This window comes from Uloborus diversus, chromosome 5 (assembly GCF_026930045.1).
Source record: "Uloborus diversus isolate 005 chromosome 5, Udiv.v.3.1, whole genome shotgun sequence".
In the NCBI taxonomy this organism is placed as follows: domain Eukaryota; kingdom Metazoa; phylum Arthropoda; class Arachnida; order Araneae; family Uloboridae; genus Uloborus; species Uloborus diversus.
The window spans coordinates 54812155-54833723 of NC_072735.1; the positions used below are offsets into that span (position 1 = coordinate 54812155).

Here is a 21569-nt window from a genome sequence, read left to right on the forward strand (position 1 = left end):
GACAACTGGAAAATCACCTGTCAAGATATGATAGATGAAAATTGATTCCACATTTGAACGAAGCAATTGCCTGTTTGGTGACATTTTAACCCTAACTCCAGTGGATTAACACTAAACTTCAGTAAATAGCGTTTATTGTCAACCACTTTTTCGTTTCTTCAGTGCCCTGAAATGACACAGGCTTTCCAGTAAAACAGTTAAGTTACCGGATCTAGTCCAGTCTTGTCACAATAAAGCCTTTCCCTGCATTTTACACATTACTAAAACATGTTATCAAATTATCATGGCATGGTGCGAGTTTCATTGTTGATGACGTCGATTACTCGATCATTGGCTTTTATATATATGAGGATAAGAATAACAACTATTATTTTTGCATTTGGAGTCTACTATGCTTTTTAATTATGAATGTACAGATACTTATTAAATAATTCTTTGATATAAAGGAGGTCAGTAAATATCTATCACAAAATTTGCTAAATGAAGCACATGCACGAATATTATTTAGTATTTTATTCGAAAAATGGAACTAGAAGATAGAAGAAAATATATATTTTCAGCTAAAACTGATTAATAACTTTTTCCTTTTGACCTCATGGACACAATTCAGTTAGTATTTTAAAATAATGATTTAAAATAATTTCATTGAAAAATATATATATATATATATATATATATATATATATATCTTTAAACTTATATCTTCACACATGCATTAATCATTCCAAACTTAGAAAACTGAACACATTCAAAATTTTTTAAAAATTCAATTGGTCATTTTTTAAAACTTGGATATCGCTCAAATCAATTTTGTTATATTAGTATTAACCTTTATTTATTCATCTTTTGTTTCTTTTACTACCTCCAGATAAATATTTTTTTTTCCTTTTTTATGGATCATATCTAAAAATACAAGAGATAAAACATTCGTAAAAATTCTAGTTCTTTTCGTTACATTTTTGCTCAGAGACTGAAAGAAAAAAAAATATCTCGGTGACCTTGAGATGAAAATGAACAAATGTTCAGAACGAATTTCCAGGCATCAGTTTCATGGTTGCAAAAAGGCATTTGATCGATGCTAAAAGTTGCGAGCTGCTGAGACACAATGATGTAAGTTATCCATCATTGTTACAAATAAAAATTATAAGCGAAACAAATTTAATTGATTGGTTAAAAAATGAAATGACATTCGATGCTGTTTTTGTTTGAACAAAATTTTTAAATGAGAAAATAATGCAAGAAATTGCTCCTATTGTTGAAAAAAAAAATAATTTGAATTCTAAAATTTTTAATTCAAATTATGTTTTTCTCAATCACGAGTTGCGGCAGGACCCTATTTATTCCACTCGCTTGTTCCTAGAAACGGTTCCTGTCCCTCCTCTTGGGCTGTTACATCTGTATAGTTGTATACGTATAGGCTTGTATGTATATGCACATTGGCATGTGTGTAAAGGCACGTGTCTAGGACAGGGATGCCACCGACCAGGAGCAGCAGCTACTGGGAGGAGTCGTGTCTGCAGAGGACGGTGGAGGTTGAAAAAGGCACGGACATCAAAGACGATCAAATGAAAACAATTGGCAATCTTGATTGCTCAAAAACTTCAATACAACTTACCCAGTGGGGGTCGGCTAATTTTTTCTTAAGTTTTTATGGTTTTGCTCATGATTTTTCCCTTTAACTTTGGAGGAAAACATTCGTGCGACCGACCCATACCAATGGCAGCGATAGAGAAAGTGAATGTGCGACCTGACAGAGTTCTGCGCTATCCACGACTCTAGAAGCCTTAGGCACCTTCTAAAACCATTGCGCTTTATTACAACGGCAGCTGACCCCACTACTGTCGAACAAAAAAAGAGAAGGGGATCTGTTTCTGATTAAATTCAGAAAAACATCTCAAGTGTCGCTTTCCTCTTTGTATGACCTTCCTGCAAAAACATTCCTACAAATTTCTCGTCTCTGATATTTTCATCATTGATGACTCTCATCAATCATTTGTTGACAATAAATGTTTGATTCAGCGATTTCCTTGCGGAGAGGGGCACTAAGATAATACCTCCTTTTCTGATGGTTTTGAAACTGAGAACTAGGACATTACGAAATGCTGGCGATATTCTTGCGGGGCAGGGGACTAAGATAACGTCTCCTTTTCGGCAGGTCTGCAACGTGTTATACCATGGGTTGAAGACCTCTGTTGCCCCAAACCACTCCCAGAGTTTCTATTGTTCTGAACTGAACTGAACATGAGAAAGTTGTCAATTAATTAAAATATTTAGGACAAAAGATATTTTTTTTAATAAAATGTTTTTTTCCTTTTTTTTAGAAAATTCTGTTTATGTAAGTGCAGGGGGACAGTAACATATCAGGAAGGGGGGGGTCCGGACCCCCCTCCCCCCCTGGGCTATGTCCCTGCCTGTAATGCTAAAATATAAACCTCTCTTCAAACCCTGAAAACGAATGTGGTTACAAATGGGCAACAAAGTCAGGTTATTAAAATTAATATTGAAACGTATCAAAACAAAAAGGGTTAAGCACACACCTCAACCAATACAGACGATGTTCTCACGTCCAAAGCAAACATAAAACTAACTAGAATAGGGGGTGGCTTAAAAAAACGTAATACAAAAAAATTAAAGAAAAGCAAATCAAATCATTCAAAAAAAAAAAAAAAAAAGAATCATATGTTTTGTTTCACCCCTGTATGCAGAAAACTGCAATTTGGGCTTTTTGATGTAGTTCTTTTTTTTTATTATTATTTAGCACAAAGGTATTTTAATTATCTTACACCATGGATGAGTTAATCATCATATCTAAGTGCAGTATTTCTGAGCTTTTAAAATTTTGCATTGAAATGTCAGTTTTTTCAGGTCATGAGTTTTCTGCAATAAACAATTAGAAAATAAGAGTTGGAAGCAATATAACCCACTTCTTCAATACTGTATAAAGATTATTTATCCTTTTTTCTTTCTAAATAATTTGTTAAGTGCACTTAATTTTAAGGAGAAAATATTATGGCCACGTTGCGATCGAGCAAAGCGAGGTTGGCTGAATTAATAATAGGCAGCAGTAGCCCTAAAATTGATCCTTGTAACATCAGTCCACTGAAAATGATTACTCTAACAACTACACTTTGTTCCTCCACTGTCCTCTAATTTCCAATGAGATAATCTATTTGATAATCCTAATTATGCAGTCGGTATTATTATTATATTATTATTTCTTTTTGGCCCAGAAAAATAAGGCGGAGAAATTAAGCAGAGTGATAACGATAGGCGTAATTAGGGAATAGCCAAGACCCGATTATGATATCAGGGGGCCCTCAACCATATGCTTTTTTGGGGACCCTGTGTAGTCAACCCTTACCATTTTACCCATTAGCAAAAATTTTTAGCTAGGGTCAGGTGGGGTGAAATGGGTCATGGGGTGAAATGGGTCATGCTGTGTATTTTTATTAATAAAAATTTTCGGTCTGGCTGAATTTTTCTCAAACTTTACACAAGTTATGAGGGGCTTTTTAGCTACAATTCTGATTTTTAAAAAGTTTCTGTGTAAATTGCTGGGAGCACTACACTGACATTTTGTTTCTCAAGTCACATGTGAATTTTTAGGAAGCTAACAAACTTCTTAAAATCTTGCTATACATTTTTTTCTCTTGAAATTCTGAAATGTTATCAGTTAGAACAGACTTTCATCTACAATTTGCAAAAAACTGGTAGGAAAAGCATCAATTATTTCTTCTTTTGTTGCTATTTTCATGTGGTGGGGTGAAATGGGGCATAGTTAGGCTTAGTGAATTTTAATTCATAATGAGAGTAACTTAACCTTTAAAATCCATAAATAGGTCTTAAATGGAAATTCAGAAGATTTTTAAATGTAACAAAAATAAAGTATGTATTGTTAATGTGTAGAATTCAAAAGATAAACTTGCCATCCATATTTACAACATATTACCTACCTACTCTTTCCTAATTCAAATTTTTTTTTTATTCAATGAAAATGCCTGGGATGTATGTAAGAAAAAGGGAAAAGGGATTTAGAGGCTGCACTAATTGAAGTTGAAGATGGTTTAGCAATTCCTGCAGCTGCAAGGAAATATAATATGCCAAGAGAAACGCCGAGGAGATGGGTCTCCGACACACAAAGTCGAAAAGGTTGGTTGGAGGTACAACGCTAAGTGAAGAAGCAGAAAGATGTATTGCTTCAGTTCTACAAAGTGTGGTTTCCCATTTGATAGGAAGATACAATCATTGTTGCTAAGGTTTTCATAAAGACCAATTCTGAAAAATGCAATTGTGGCACTCTTGGCATAGAGTGGGCCAGGAATTTTGAAAAAAGGTCGGCATGCCACTTATGTAAGAGGAAGCCAGAATTGATCACGAAAGCAAGAGCCACTAATCTTCTTGGAAGCAGCAACCGTATAAAACCCAACTCTTGGATGAAGAAATGTCTGAGTTACTTATGCAAGAACCAACACCTGGGAAGTGACTCTTGTCTAATACAAGAGCAAGAAATCATCAACAGAATTTGTTGATTACTTGACAGAAGTCAATGACCAGGATTACAACAGCATACATTTTCTACGAAAAGCCAACTCAGGCAAATACTACATTTTTCCTGAGTAGGAAGATACAGACATTGTTTCTAGATATCAATTTCTGAAGACATTGAACGAGCAGAATTTAATTGTTGTGGGCATTATATTTTTGAGTTTTAGTTCAAAATATTTTGGAGGTGAATAAGTTAAAATAAATAAATGGCTCATGAGAAACAATTTCTTTCAGCTATTGTATGTGTTTTGGTAATAATTTCTCAGTTATTGTATGTTTCTATTGCTATGACCCATTTCCACCCCATTTCACCCCACCGTGGGGTGAAATGGGTCAGATACTATATTTGCAATTTTCATATTGTCAATGACAACAAATTTCAATGAGAAGCAGCTTAAATTAAAGAGGAAGAATCAGATGTAAAGAAGAAATTTTAAAAAAAGTACAAAAAAAAGATGGGTTTGCAAACGGCATCATTTTAAAAAATAGACAAAATCCGCCCCATTTCACCCCACCTGACCCTATTTGTTAAAAAAATTAGCAATTTTGGGACCCCTAAAAAGTGGGGGCTCTTGGCCACGGCTTATTCAGCAATCAGACCCTGGGAATAGCAAAAAACTATGATAATCCGAAGTTGCCTCCCATCAAAAGTGTTAGCAAACACGGTGCTCCATAAATTATCATGTCACTGGAATATAGTCATTGTTTTATTTAAAAGAAAAAATAGAGCTGAACATGAATGATTTGATTAACAGATGTCGAACATACATTCAATTTGAACTGCAGTCGAATCAGTAGTATATAATAAATGTTTCCTTACTCGGGGAAACAAGCACTTAATTGAGCTAAGCAATCTCTCTTCCGTAGTTCATTCAATTTCTCAATTATTTTTTTATAATAACTACGTTTCATTTTACTGAAAGCGGAAATAAAATGTATGAGCAAATAAACATTTTTCGTTTCCGTTTTTCCTTAACGCAATCGAGTTTTCAATCATGATGATGAAATATGAATAAAACTGTTGCCATTTTGAAATGAAAAGGGTAATTAAAGGAAAAGTGCCGTGGTCAAAATGAAAAAGAGCAGAATTTTAGTATTTTCTTTTGCTTTTGAATTTCAATTTTAGTGCTAAACAGCTTCTTCAATAAAAACAACTGGCTCGAATTATGAGAAGGTTGAAAAGAGTCTTCCATGCTTGCGTTCGACGAACTTGACCGGGCGACCGATGACGAAACAGTTACGAACCACAGCGTTCCATGATCAACCGGTTACCATTTAAGCTGATGATTGGTTGATTGGAGCACGTGATCATTAGCTGTCACGTGATTAACTAACTGGTCGCTCTTGGTCGAGCTCGTCGAACGCAACCATGATAGAACGCTGCGGTTAGTAATCGAACGCAGCCTTTGCAAAAACAAAAAGCGTGAAACGCAATGAAGCGAAAACAGGACAGGATCAGTAGTATGTTTGGATTTGTGTCATCTGTGAAATAATAATTATATTAGCTGAATTTTGAATTTTTAAGGTACCTACATCTTAATTTCAAAGCTTCTTATTATAACAAATATGAAAACTAATTCTTCATGTGCTCACTTATTCTATCTGTCTGTGTTTCTGACACTGCTTTTTCGTGAAACACGTAAGGTTTCATAAAACTTTTTAAGAGCCAATGTTACAAATGCATGGGGAAAACTGAGATCGATTAGATTCTCATGCGGGAATGACTTTTGTTTTCCCCTTTACCAGTTGTGCAGAAATTAATTTCCCTTAAAATGAATTAAAAGTCTGATCAGTTTTGGTTTTCTTTACTTGCACAACAATAGCAGAATTACATGAACTTAGTAGCAAAGGGTTAAAAGCAGGGTTAGAGCAGTCATAAGGGGGAATTATGGGTCACTCTCTTTCCGGGGTAAATAATGGTCACCAACTTTACTTTTAAAAAATGCTTAAAAAAAAAAACTAAGTTATGCTAAGTCATCCTATTCAATTTTCCTATACCAAGGTCAAAAACAATGCAACAGTGAAGTAAATAAGAGAAAAAATAATTTTCACACTTCTATATAAACATCTTCAAATAACATTGCTTCGGAAAATCGTGATTTTTTTCAAGATTCGTGTTGATGAAACACTGTTGAAGGAATAATTTTGTTGGGGCTGTTTTTTAATAGCAAATGGTCTAAGCTTTTCATACCTACATACATTTTTTCTTCTTTTTTAAAAAAAGTTAGCATAAAAGTATGCTGATTTATACCCCAGTTTAGGGGGGTAATTCTGGGTCAGTATTTTTCTGGTATTTTAGATGTTTTTCTTATTTATTTTTATGTGAATAATATAAGTATTAACTTCAACTTATTTTTCTATGCCAAACTCAGTCTTAAAAAGAAATTTTAGAACTCCAAGTGCAACATTAGATATTTTATCATCTTCAATTGCTGCTTAAGTTTCATGCCCTTTTGGCTAGCAAATCAATTTCAGCTTTGAAGATAATTTATGTCAGCATGCAATTATAGCACACATCAAAAAGCAAAATAAGCAACAAATTAATGCAAATCACTTTAGTAGCAAATAAGGAGACAAATTCGATAATTATGACAAATCAAACTCGCTTGTCTATCTTGTAACTGCAAGAGAAATCGAATTCACAAATGTAGTCGATGTCTATCTTATTACTGCAAGAGAAATTGAATTCACAAATGTAGTCAATTAGAAAAACCCTGCAATGTACAAGCTGATATAGACACAGCGTTTAAATGCAGAATGAGCTTCTTTTGGAATTGTTTATGACAACGACAAAACGGGGGAAGAATTTGCATTAACACAATTGCAAAAACAATCCTGTTTTAAAAATGTTAAAAGATGATAAGCAACATATTCTACAATGGGAAAGTAACTTAAATTTTGGATAAAGAAAAATCAAAAATAAATTTTTTGGAACAAGGTGTTGGAAATTTTAGTTTATTCAAGCGAGACATTTCTAGAAGTAATTTGAAATAAGCGCATTTTTTCCGTTAGCATCGAAAAATCAAACCCATATAATTTTCACCCAAAATAACAGTTAAACATCGCACCGCACCACAAATATTGACAAGCTGGTAAAATGATAATATTTTTTAATCAAATCATTATAAAGGTTTAATGCCAAATGCTAAATGGGGATAATTTTGAAGTTGGTAACCCTATCTGAAGCAATCATATTTTTTCCCCACCCTTACAGTTCTAAGTTCATTTCGCTGATATATATTATAATTATTGTTTATTAAATCATGAGCGAGGGGGAGGGGGGGAGAAAAGTGCTTACCAACGCCTTTTCAGAAAAGTTTACAACAACACCGCTGCTAATTAGCTGTGATAAAACAAACTTACAAAATTATTTAAAACCAAACTTATTTTCAGCTGTTAATTTCTTTTGAAGAAACAAACAACAAGCATTATATTTATTTGGCAGTAGCAATTATTTATCACTTGCAGGAGCATCACTAAACAAGCTGTGAAAAATCGATTCTTGTTTATCAGAATTTTGTGAAAGGTCCGTTTTGGTTAATCAGAATTTTGTGAAGGGTCTGTTTTGGTTGATCGGGGTTTTGTAAAAGGTCCGTTTTGGTTGATCAGAATTTTGTGAAGGGTCCTTTAACAGACCCAAATATCCTCTGGCCAGACCCCTGCTATATTTATGTATTACGAATATTTCAGCAAACACCAGTTGATTTGACAACATCTCTTTAGCTATAGCATCCTTTTGGACAGTTTCGGACACTTTAAGCAGTTTTAGAGAGTTTTGGACGGTAAAAAAACCACCTGTCTGTCCTAAACCAGTTTTGGACAGTCCAAAACCCAACCCTGCTTCTAGGAAACCTGCTACCAAGATATAATGGCAGGAAAGCATAATTAGTCGAGAGGGCAGTTGGAAATCAACATCCTTTATGCAGGACCCTTACAAAGCTCTCCCTGCAGCTTGTGGAGGATTTAAAACATTTAGAAATGTTAATCATGAGTGCATACACTTCTGAATGTATGTAATGTGATTCCCATTATTTAGAATTTAAATTGACTACAAAATTTGCATTTATTGCTTTATTCTGCATTTCCCTAAATATTTCTTTTCCCACCTTTTTTCATTTTAAGAATTTAATTGAGGAGAAATAATTTATTAATCCTAACAAAATGTGATTGAGATTAATCTTACAACTATATTTTATCAAAACAAAACCCTCATTGCAAAAAACATAAACATCAAAAACATTATTCAGTAAATTGGCTTCCTTATGAGGTTTTCCATCTCCGGCTCAGTCACTTTCCTATGCCGGGCTGATGAGTGCTAATAAGCACGAAACTGCAGTCCCCGGCTGGAAATGACTGAGCTGGCGGTGTATTTCACGTATCAAAAACATTATTCGCTTTTTTTCACAAGTGTATATTGAAACTAATGACCGGTGTTCTATATGTGCAAGTACATTCAGGGAAAAAAAAAAATACATGTAAGCATTTTCAATCTCAATTACAGATACTTTCTATGTCCTTGGAAATTTGTTTCTCCAATGAATCAAAGTAGTTATATGAAAATCTCAATTTTTACATTATTTTGAATTCTAAATGTATAGTAATTATTATTTTTTCAGCATTTTTGTAAATTTTAAAGATGTTAAAATGTGCTTTTGATAAACATTAACAGTTACATTTTACCTGTTATTAAATTTTAAGACTGTTTCATGGACTTAATTTTTAATGTTAAAACTATATACTATTAATACTACTGATAGTAATAAGGTTAACTTTTCAGTAAAACTTATTGCTACTTTAACTGTAGCTCTGTACTATTAATTTAATTAAAAATTTACATTTAGATTCTTCTTTTCAGTTGGTAATGGAACAAACAGCAAAAAAGATGGCAGCACCACCATATCAGAGTCGGCATGATTTACAATTTATACCATTTGTTTCCCCTACCTTTGAAGATAATGAAACACCAGAAACAGCAGAAAAAAGATGTGGATCAACTTTAAATGGGGAAGAAGCTAGTATTTTCTATAATACAATAATATCTTCTTCATCTATTTGTAAGAATCCAAATTCTGCTAAAAGCAGCAGTCGGCAAAAAAATATTGCTAGCAAAAAAATTTCTGAGAAGCTTGAATCAATTTCTCCACCAAAATCTGTAGATATCTTGTCAAACAAAGTATTCTTTTATGCCCAAGAAGGTAATTTAAAAGAAATTAAGAAGTGCTTAGAGCAAACTTGTTGCATAAATCAACAAGATGCTTATGGATGGACACCAATTATGTGTGCTGCCATGGAAGGTCATTATAGTATTGTAAAGTATTTATTAGACTTTGGTGCTGATTTATCAATAAGAAACAAGCAAGGATTGACTGTATTTGAAATTGCTGAAAGAGGGAATCATCTTCAGGTGATAGATCTTCTTCGTAATGGCATTCAAGTTTCAAAAATATCAGATGCTGTTCTTAAAAATTCTGACGAAGCAGAGTTAAAATTTTGTAAGGAGTGTTCATTATCATTTAAAGAATCTATTGTGTCTCATGAAAAAAGTATTGCTCATTTATTCAGTTCTTCTAAAGCTCAAAACTCGACATTTTATCACATTCCTGAAAATAATAAAGGGTTCCAAATTATGCTTAAAAGTGGATGGGACAAAGATAAGGGGCTTGGAATCAATGAAGATGGTAGAAAATTTCCCGTAAAATCTGTTTTGAAGAAAGATCGTGGTTGTATTGGTAGGACAAAAGAAACTGCCAAAATTACTCATTTTGGTCCTAATGATCCATCTTCAATTAAGCATCAAGCAGCCCCTGTAAGTTTGTTAAGAGAAAAAACATTAAAGAATAGAGAAAGACGCAAGATGGCTTTAAAGCAACGTCAAAAGGAGATATCTTTTCGCAGACAATTCCATTGTGATTGATAATTAAACTGGATTTCTTTTTCTGTGAAGCTGAAAACAATGGAATCAATTACAAAATGATGCCATAAGTACATATCTGCTCCTATAGATTATATTTTAGTAGTTTTCCAAACAAAACTTAAAAAACATTAAAAAAAATTAGTGCCTTTATGTTGCTTCAGAGCATTAAACTACTGTGATGATAAATCACACATTAACAAGTGGACATTAAATGTCTAGGCGTACTGCCTCTGCATAGTGTTAAAAATTCTTCACAACATTGTGATAACAGTTCTGCATATTTTTTGATAAAATTAAAAAAAATTATTGGCAAGAATTATGCAATGAAAAGTTAACATTTATAAATTAGTACTTCTTTTTTATTATTATTTTTTTAATCACCTGTACTGGCTAAATGGATCAAAGAAAGTTGCCTGTTCATCTAGTGGTTTATGGATTACGTGTCTTTTATATCATTGTTGGCTAAATTACGCTACCAGATTTCTTCATTTGTTTATTATTGCACCTGGAATTTTAACAGTGCAGACATTTTTGATTGATAATAAATTTTGCTGGCTAGATAAGTATGGACATTTTATGAAGACATTCTTGAGAAATCATTGATATTCAGATGTGAGGGTTATCAAAAAAAAAAAAAAGAAAGAAAGAAAAAGAACTATGCTGGAAGTCTTGGAATGGTATGTAACAAATGTAACTGCAGGGTATTTGTAACATAGTTTTGTATTCATTTTATGTATGATAGTAGAGCTTTTCTGTGTGATGTGGGCCATGCCTTCTCCCGGGAAAGAAATGTTATTCAAAACTTCAAATCATTCTCAATAAAGGATGTATTGATATCCATTACACCCATATGTGTCCTTCGTTTCTTGTTAGAAGCATTGCAAAATAATTTAATGAGGAGCAACTTTTTTACTGCTATTTTTCAAGAAGGATTCAAAAAAGTATTTATAGGTGATTTCATGATACAGTAAAACCTGTCTACAACAATACTGTTAGGACCTAAAAAAAATATTGTTATAGACAGGTTATCATTTTAGACAGTTTGATTATCCATGCTGAAATTTTGCTGGGACCAAGAAAAATATCGTTATAGATAGGTTTATTGTTATAGACAGTATCGTTATACACAGGTTTCACTGTATTTGATATCAGTAATAAAAAATTATAGTTAGTAAAATAAAACTTTCTTATTAAATGTAAAATTTCATTTGTAGATCAACCTTTAAAACATGTTGGTTTTATTCACGTGATTGTCTAATTTCAGGATGGAAAACAGTCTTGAATATATAGACTATGTTTCTCAGCTAGAAGAAGCTGGTCAAGATATTCTGATAGACAAAGAAAGAATTATAGATTATAGTAGAAGAAACAATGCACTCAGGGAAGGTAAAAGGTAAACTATGCAATTGTTGGTATATTTGACTTATTTCTTTCTTGCTGCCTTTATGGTATAAAGTATCCAAAAAGTGGAAGCGTAAAAATTAAAGTTGGGAAGTTTTCTGGTAACCAGTGGCCGAATAGAATTTATTAGTCATTGCTACTAAAACATCACAAATATCAGTTTAAGTGAAGGTCAATGTAACTTCTTTGTGAAATTAACATTGATTGTGTAACAAAGTATTACGCAAACAGGAAAATATTTTATTTTTTAAAGAAATTTTTTCTAACAACTTAAAATGGTTGTTAACAATTTGACTCATTATTTCAATCATGCATAACTTATTAATGCAGAAATGAAAATCTCTTTAAAATAAATTCCAAAAAAAAAAAAAGCAAATGTCATAAATTTGGTCATCTGCTTTGGACAGTGTCAAGCGTGAAATAACATAATATTTTGTTGAGATACTTAGTATTATTTCTTATCAACCAATATTTCATGTTCAGCATTAGAAATCAGTAAAAAAATCCAACTGGTCCTTCGAACCAGTCAACATGAATATGTACTGGTCCTCAACAACCTCACTGGTCCGCTTTAAATTAAACACTAAGTATATTTATACCAAAAATTATTTACACTTTATGATGATTACATTTATTAAGTTTTTTTAAATATAACTGTTTCATTTTTAGCTTATTGATTAAACATTAAATAAAAGTCTTAAATGTTCAAAATGGTAAACATAATATTAAATAACAATGTGAACCCTGAATATTAAATAACAATCCAAAACAGATAAGCACATTTTTCTACTGATGAGGATTTTTTAATGTACTTGAATGTTTCAAAATTTAAAATTTTTGTTTGGCAAAGCTTGGCAATAAACATTTAAATCTGCCAAGTATACGGTCTGAAAACAAATTCCATTAAACAACCCTTAAAACAGGCAACCAAAAATTTGAATTTAATTTGATCATTTTTACTTAGTTTCAGGACGTTATTTTCCCATCCAAGTGTGATAAATATTGAGTAAAATGTTCATGTGTGATTTAAAACTATATAAAACTTTTGAAAAAGAAAAAAACTTAATTGTAAAAGAAGTTAACCAACTGTTTGACTAATAAATAGCTAAACATTGACTAGGCAAATGCTTTTAAATTTTTTCTAGCAGAGTGTAATCAAAAATAGATAGCGGTTGGTGGTCCCAGGGACCACCAGTTATTTTTTTATGGTGGTCCGAAGCAGGTTTTACTGGTCTGGGACCAGTGGAGCAGCAGTAATTTCTAACGCTGATGTTATACAAAACACTTTTTGCTATACTTTATTTGTTAATTAAATGAGCAAGAATAGCTTTAAACTGAATTAAAAAAAAATGTTAAGGTAATAGGATCATAAATCCCCAGCTAAAAAAATAAATAAATAAAATTCACTTTTCCTTTCTCTTTCTCAACAGCCTGCTTTTAATATAATGCTTAGCAATCATTATATCAGTATGCCAGTTATTATTGTTGCATAATATATTGCAAATGTACTATTAGAAAACTAGGCAGTATTTAAATTAAAGAAAAATATATTCTAAGTTAGTTTCACATAATTTTATTGAAAACACTGCAAGTAGCCTTGTAACCTTCTTAATGAATTTTTCTTGAGTATGGTTTTTGCTCTAAAATTAATTGCTAAATTTCTCTTACAGAGCTTTACAAAGTGAACTGAAAAAAGATCGACCAACATCCAAAACATGGTTGTGTTTTGGTAATATGTTCATCAAATGCCATACTACAAAAGCTCTGACCATTGTTGAGAAAGGTATACTATTTTTTTTCTTCTAATTTCATATATATATATATATATATATATATCAAATTAAGCAAACAGAATTACAAATATTAAACAAATTATAAATAACAAATGATGATAAAAAGGAAAAATGCAAACAGCTATTAAGTAGGAATAGAAAAAGAGTGAGTCCAGAGCTCATCAGCCGTGGAGGATTCATTAAATATGGTCAAAAGACCAAAATTTTAACTATAAACTAGAAGAGAATGCTTAAGCTCCAGTACATGTAATATAGAGTAACAATGGGCAAATGCACCACTTGCTAAGCTAAAAACAATAAACTAGAGCTCAAACCTAAAACTAAAAGCAGGGGGTTTCGCCTCGACTAATTAGGAAAACAAGTTCCGATAATTAGCCTTCCACGGGACAGTACCTGCCAATAACAAAATTGTCTTACCTTGAAATCCGCGTAAACAAATCCTGTCCATTGTTCAGCCTGATAAAAAAGCCAATCCATTTGTCAACAAAACATTAAAAACATAAAAACATATCCGGAAATCGGTCCATAGACATACCGAGTCACCTGTTTCGCACGTGTAAAAATCATCCACCACGGTGATTCATAAAAAAATGGTTTGTCACGGTTGTATCATACATTTACACAGTTAAACAGTTTCAAAAGAAGCGAAATGTTCATCGAAGGCTATACTTAAGCAGATGTTTTCAACTAGATTTTTAGGGAAGTTATTATTAAAAAGTAAGTTTTTGAGTACTGAAATTTCTTGCTTAAATGCAGAAATGGTATTGCAAATTCTTTTAATTCTGATAGCTTGCGAAACAATAATGCCAATAAAAACCTTTTTACTTAGGCAGGAGGAAAAATCTTGTAAAACTGTTAACTGTCAAATTGAATTCACGTCTTTTATCATAGACTGTAGTGGAACAATATGAGTCAATTTGTATGTTGATATCCAAGAAATTAAAGCTATTATGATTAGAATTGGTCTTTTTGAGCGTTAATGAACTATGATAAATAGTTTTGCTGAGTTCAGAAAAATTAGGAAAATTTATACACAAAAGGTCATCAATGTATCTGCAACAAAGAGGTGTAGAGGAAGGATTGTCAATTAAATATTTTTGTTCATAATATAAAAGAAAAAGGTTGGCTAATATAGAGCTAAAATTAGCTCCCATTGCTATGCCATTAATTTGAAGAAAACATGAATTACCATTTTTGAAAAAATTATTGAAAATACAAAATTTAAAAAGACCAAGAAAAAACAATTCATTAAAATCAAGGGAATCCTTGACTGAATTAAAAACAGGGTTGCCACGCACCGGGAAAACCTGGAATTGTCAGGAAAAATGAAAATGGCCGAAAATCAGGGAAATGTCAGGGAAAATGAAAAATTGCATATTTCCGATCGTTCTTAGCGCGGCCCGCGGTAAAAAAAAAAAAAAAAAAAAAACTTTCAACCTTATTCTTTTCGCCGCCGCCATTCCCATTCCCATTCGTCCTTTTGTCATTCCCTCTTTCTTCTTCCCCCTGCAGTTCTTTTTATCAACTCTCTGTCATTGGCGTCGGTGGCGGACATGCGCAGAAGGTTCTTTTCTTCCTAGTTTGAGCGGGCTCTGTTTAAACGCTGCTTGTTTACGTCAGCAGTTCTGAAGTTGTTATGATACACAGTACATTGTTTTGTCTGCGAGTGCGACTGGAGTTCTTAATGAGATGCAATAATCTTTTCTTTCATATTTTATATTATTTCTTTAAATTGATTAATGAAATTGTATTCTTCTAAACAATTTTGTTCTGTAAATTTAGTTCATTAGACGATTTTAAAGTTAGAAAGTTTCTTTTTTACAGAAGTATTGCTAATCTCTTAGTATTTTGGTGGTGATCTTTAAAGACTTTCAGTGCGCTTCTTTCTTTCAAAATAAAAGTAATCCGATTTAAAAAAATCTTTCACATCAGAGAAGTTTCTGATCATTGCTCAAAATTTAACTTTATGACAGGGTGCCCACAGGAGTGATTATGATGCAAATTGCGCCATCAAAAAAAAATTTTTTTTTGGGGGGGGGGGATGTTTTAATTATTTATTTTACTTTATTTTTCAAATTATTTGCTCAAATTATTTTATTTTATTATTTTCATCTGTGTGTGTGTATTTTATTGCGGAGGAGCGAGCACACTTTTCTTTCAAAACAACAATAATAATTAAAAATAAATAAATAGGTTTAAAAAAAAATAAAAAAAAGAGGGTTAAAAATAAAAAAAAGCACTAAAGCGTTCAGAAATATTGGGGGGGGGGGGGAGGATTGTGCCATTGTGCTTGGGGGGGGGGGGGAGCACCCCTGTTTTATGAGCAACAAACAGGGGAATTATGTGAAGCTAAAAGATGCATGATTTTTTTTACAGGCCAAAGTGTAAAAGCGCTGTGAATTCAATATATTGGAGGGGTGGAAGGCAATAACTGAAAAGATTAACTTTATTTTTGTGATACAGATGTCACAATTATTAAATTCGCAGTTCTTTCACTTGATGTAAGGCAGTGGCTCCTCGCTATTGAAAATTAGATATGCTACATTTACATTAATTGTTTATTACAGTGATTTGCTTCACTTGTGTTAGTACATTAGGATTGTTCAAAAATACACTTAAAAAAAAGGTTTCTCCTAGAAAACAGGACACCACTCAATGTTTTTAGACTTGTGGATAGTAAAATACTGGATTTTAACTTCCTATTCCAACTGAAAGAGGGTGCTCGACCCCCTCCCCAAACTTCAAAAGTATGGGGAGGGTGTTAAAAAATACATTGAACTGAAAAAACAATGTTACATACTATAATCTACACGAGTTATATGCATATTCATTGCAATAAAATAATTACTTACATAAAAAAAAAACAGCTGGGGAAATTAAATGTTTCTAAATTTGACTTTTTCTATTCTAGGGCTAATGTTAAATTAAGGGGTCATTGAGCAACCTCTTAAAATTTGAGTAAGAAGCTAAAACTTTTACAGCACAATAAGTAAGTTTAAAAAAGATAAGGGGTGTCTTGGACTCGAGCTGAGAGAAAAAAAAAAAAAAATTAGAACCACCCTTAGTACATATTTTTGATTATTTCAGCTTGAGTAAATTAAATTTGGTAACCATTGTATGTAAAGTTTGAAAATGAGGTAAGTTTTATCAAAATTTGAGATGTATATATTAATGTTGCGAAATGAAGGTGGAGATCGATAACCTGGAATTTTTCCCAAAACCACCTGGAAAACCTGGAAATGTCAGGGAATTTCATTCTTGAACTTCCGTGGCAACCCTGTAAAAAGTTCTGAAACAGGAAAAAAGTTCAATGAGTGGGATATTGGTGAAGAGGTTTTCAAAATCAAAAGTTTCTAAGTGATTTATATCAAGCATATTAAGTAAATTGATGACTTCAACACTATTATTAACAATCCAGAGCCAATTCATTTGTTGAAGTTTAAGTTGTTCAAGAATTTTTTTGAGAAACTATTCAAGCTTTACACTCAGATTTTTTCCAATGGTGTTGGTGGCAGAGCAAATAAAGCGAAATCCAACAGGTGTTTTATGAAATTTTGGAATTGCATATAAGTAAGGTAAGTTAACAGAATCGGGACGTGGCAATTTAAAAAGTTTGTACGCAGCAGCAAATTTTTTGATGATGGAGGATTCATTAAGTTTGGAGGAAACATAAGTGGTGGTTTTTTCTAGTTCATTTTTCAAAATATTAGCATATAATTTTTTGCAGCAGATAGAGTAATTAGAACTGGCTTTATCAACAACTGTAAAGGCAAAAGCTTTTTTAAAATCATTGATGGCATTATTTTCATCAGCAGAAAGATGGAAGTATGAAGATTTGGTGTTAACAATATCACGTAAACGTGATTTCAGTTCAATTAAAAAGTGATGTCTATATTCAAGAAATGCATTATGTGGAACATTAAAACAATAGGAGATTTTTCTTAGAAAATATTCAAGTTCAAATGTAACCTTTTTAAAAGCTATTAGGAAATTAATACGAAAATTAGGCCGATATTTAGTACCCAAACTAAAAAGTTTAACTTTACACGTAGTCTTGGGTAATTTGAAACAAAACCATTAAACGTTTGTACATATTGGTCTATTTTAGCTACTTATTTCCTTCTTGGAAAATACATTAAATGTCTACAAACTATCCTGTTTCTAAAAACAATGGCACTTATTTGTTGAACTGTTGTCATGCTTTCCGTTCAAGAATGCTTCAAGTACTATTCTGGGCTCATATTTTAAGAAAGTAAGAAAAGTAAAAATCCTACTTTTGAGAATTAGTATACCAGCTTTTCAGGCTTAATCTCCTTCGGAAAATGTTTAAATTTGCTGTAATTTATAGAGTTCTGCATTGTGAAACTAAAAATGTGGAAGAATGTTGAATATTATAAAAAAAAAAAGTGGAAGAATAATGCATGCTTGCCAGCTTTTATGCATTTGAAGTGCTTTTTATGCTTTTTAAGTTCCAATCTGGATAACTTATGCTTTTCGAAAACCAGTTGCATGCCCCTGTTTAAAACTTGCTTATTTTCGTTTACTATGTGGGGTATCATTTGATCATCACTACTTTTGTTTTTACTATTATTTTCAAACATTTTAATATTTTATCTTTTCTAGTAGAAAACTTACATACTTATCCTTTTCTCACACACAAGCAACTAGAGACTCAAAAAATATATAATAATTTTTTTTTAAAAAACCCATATAACATTTTTTAGATTGAAGCATTATGTGTGCACGCTAACACACCAGAGAGTACAAGATAGTGCTAGTAGATTAACCAAAAAGTACAAAATGTAACTCCTCATATTCCTAATATTTTGAGAAAAGTAACTGGTTGAAGGCAAGCTAAAGAAGAGACTCTGAATTCAAAATGTACATGCACAGAGAGAAATTATAATATAGGCTGTACAATTGTTTAACTTGAAAACTGCCAGAAATTCAGTCAATTCATTTCCAGATCCCCCCCCCCCCCCATGCCCCACAATTCCTTGATTATTCCTGGTTTTTATTATTAGAGGATAAAATAAATGTTACTCATTTTCAAAAGTTTTAATATCTTAACATGAATTTTGAAACTTATTTTGCATTAAGTACATTTTTATTCTTCATGTTTTTTTTCATCCTATTTTTTGTTTGTTATATTCTAAATAAAAATTATTTCCTCTTAGATGAAAAAATGATTGAAGATGAAATTAACAGTTTAAGAGACAACTTAAAAGTTAAAGTTGATAACCTAAGGAAACTAGAAGGAAAATCGGAACACAAATTTAATTTAACACCTTTGTCAAAAGAAGAAATGAAAGCTATGAGACACCTATTGCCTACAGTCACTTAATTCATGTATGTAACATTTTGTTCATGTAAATAAATTCAGAATAATTACCAATGAGGCGTTTTTTTTCTATGAAGATGAAATATAGTTGTACTACATTGAAAATTGAAATGCTTATGCATACAATCTAATTAATGAATCGATATAATTTTTAGTAATTCATGTTTAAACAATTCAAAATGTTGATGTAGCAATGTACAAAAACACCAGTTAAAACCATAAGGCTAGTAGATCTGTATGTTACTGGTAAAAAATTGGGTTATGTTTTGGTAGGTGTGTTGCAAACAGGTTACAAGACTGCTATGTGGATATTGCTATTCTAAGGTTACAACCACCAAATCTGAAAGTTATATGCTGTGTGGAAAACTTGCTGACAATTTCTAATTCAAAAACTTGTAAATCATTTTGTTGACAAGAAATAATTAGCCAATTTATGAACTTTTAAGAATGTTTTAGATGATGAGTGATCCTACAAATGACCTGTGCCACCTTTTTGCCATTTAGAAATTCAACTCTTTTGCCATCCTCTGCAGTTTTTTGCGTTTTTATCTTATTCAATTTTAAAGATATGGAGAGGGTAGTACTTGCTCATGTCAACTCGTAATTTGTTGTGAAAGCTTCATGAAATTTGCATTGCTATTTGTTGAGAAGACATGATACAAACTAATTAAAATATTAGCTTAGTAACTGCAATAAAATCTTTTTTATCTCTGAAAATAAGTTTAGATACATTTAAGCAAAACTGGTCATAAAAAAATCAGAATTTTTTTCAGGGGTTGGTCATAACTGCTTTGACATGTACAGCAGGCACTCTTTATCTCAATACTCACTAATGTGAACACCTTAATATTCTGAGCACAGTTTAATGGTCCCAGCAAAACTCCATGGACTTAACACAGTATGATCTTTTGCACTCTGAACATCCCAATATTCTGCCATGTTAAGAGTAAAAGTGGTATCTGTAACTGACATAAAATGGATAAATTGCTGTTTAAAGTTATGCACCTCCATATACTTGATTCAGATAAAACTTTTTCAGACATTTTTGAGAACTATTTTCCTTTCACAAATGGCTGTAGAACACTATTTAGCTAAAATATGTTTCAAAGAACCACCTGACAACAGTAATTCGATTTTGCTGAAACATGCAGTTACGAATTTTTGTTCTTAGCACACTATGAACTCTATTTTCAACATTGTTCAATCATCATCTCTCTATACACTGATCATGTTTGCAGTCGGAATTCAGAGACCCCTATGAATCAATTGAAAAACGTTCATAAATTTATCCTAATGATAATCAGGGTATTAATGGTAAAATGAAGTGAGGAACAGAGGCCTCTTTAGGTGTTTTTAAAATTTATCAATATTTTGAAAATTATGTTAAGGATAAGTTTTTTTTTTTTTTTTGATAAACGATGAGAAAAATTACAGGTACACTCTTCCCTTGAAATTATAACTGTTATTAATATTTCTTCTGTCAAAACTAAGTTGGCAATATTAAGCAGAAATAAAAATTTCTTTCAATATAAAAATAAAGAATTTTGCCTTTAATTTAGTAACATCTCAGTACTTTCTTAGAAGAGGAGTCATGGAACACTTGTAAATAATGGATGGGCTTTGAGCATCTGCAGCTCAACATTGGAGCCTGTGAGAACCCCAAACAGCTACTATAACACTTCCTTATTATGTAAAATAAGCAAGTGTGGGGGAACCCCCACCCCACACACACATAAACTGATGTGTTGGTCACGAAATTAAGTACAAAAAAAAAAAAAAGTAAAGGTGGAGGACTGGGGATAGAAAGATTTTTGTAAAGGAATCTCAAAAACTAGGACATTTTCTTAATTTTAGCACAATATGGCCAGAGACTCAGAATCTGCTGAGTTATGTGGCTGAGCATCACCCACACCCCTTATTTTTTTAAAACCTTGCCACTTAAAAAAATGGGCTAACAACATTTATGTTGCATGAAGATGCACACTAGAAGAACACAAAAATTACTCGCCTTCCCCCCCCCCCCAGGTAATACACCATGGGTTGTATTGTATTATTTTATTGTTGAACATTATATAAAACTTTTTTTAATTAAAAAAAAAAGAGATGCTGAGTTTAGGTCCGACTGAGTTGAGTTTGACATTTTGCTAGCCGCTAATTCTAAATTCAGCCTCAATCTTGGCAATTGGCACAAATTAGTCAATTAACACAATAGAATACATATACTATACATAAATTACCAGTCTCTCTATAATGAACACCACAAGAAATTTTAGCACTGATGTTTGGTCCCATAAGTGTCCAGAATAGAGCCCATCGTAGATATATTACGACACCTGGTGATATTTTCTATAATATAGCAAAACATTTGTTACTTTCTGGTACAAATTTTGAGCCTTTGCATAATTTTGTACTCCACTAAAACTAAAGATGTGTTCTAAATTTCAATTAACTCAGAAAATCGTAAGGTCTAAATTTTATCTTTAGTTCAGTGCTGTTAAAGTTGTATGAAATTTCTTTTTATGAAGTAATACTAATTTACTCTCTCTAATGCAAAAAATTAAAAAACTTTAGTTTT

General features: G+C 32.1%; 3 protein-coding genes across 4 annotated transcripts in view; 2 read left to right on the forward strand and 1 right to left on the reverse strand.

Moving 5' to 3' along the window:
- The window catches only part of LOC129221995 (CDAN1-interacting nuclease 1-like), a 107479-nt gene extending 101968 nt beyond the window's left edge, over positions 1-5511 (reverse strand). The window contains exon 1 of the mRNA XM_054856407.1: positions 5366-5511. Within this exon, the coding sequence (XP_054712382.1) occupies positions 5366-5457 (92 nt within the window). The 5' untranslated portion in view covers positions 5458-5511. The remainder of the gene's footprint in view (positions 1-5365) is intronic.
- A 426-nt stretch (positions 5512-5937) lies between these two features.
- On the forward strand, positions 5938-19048 carry LOC129222237 (p53 and DNA damage-regulated protein 1-like). 2 transcript variants are annotated; one of them, XM_054856718.1, is made up of 4 exons: positions 5938-6070; positions 11724-11852; positions 13531-13643; positions 18831-19048. In XM_054856718.1, exons 2-4 carry the CDS (start codon positions 11725-11727, stop codon positions 18995-18997), a joined length of 408 nt encoding a protein of 135 aa, XP_054712693.1. In that variant the 5' UTR covers positions 5938-6070; position 11724; the 3' UTR covers positions 18998-19048. The 2 variants fall into 2 exon arrangements, with proteins under 2 accessions (XP_054712693.1, XP_054712692.1); XM_054856717.1 differs by lacking the exon at positions 5938-6070 and adding an exon at positions 10973-11136.
- Positions 9408-10611, forward strand: LOC129222236 (G patch domain and ankyrin repeat-containing protein 1 homolog). Its single transcript, XM_054856716.1, has one exon. The coding sequence runs from the start codon at positions 9428-9430 to the stop codon at positions 10457-10459; it is 1032 nt and encodes a 343-aa protein (XP_054712691.1). The 5' UTR covers positions 9408-9427; the 3' UTR covers positions 10460-10611.
- Positions 19049-21569: the final 2521 nt, after the last annotated feature.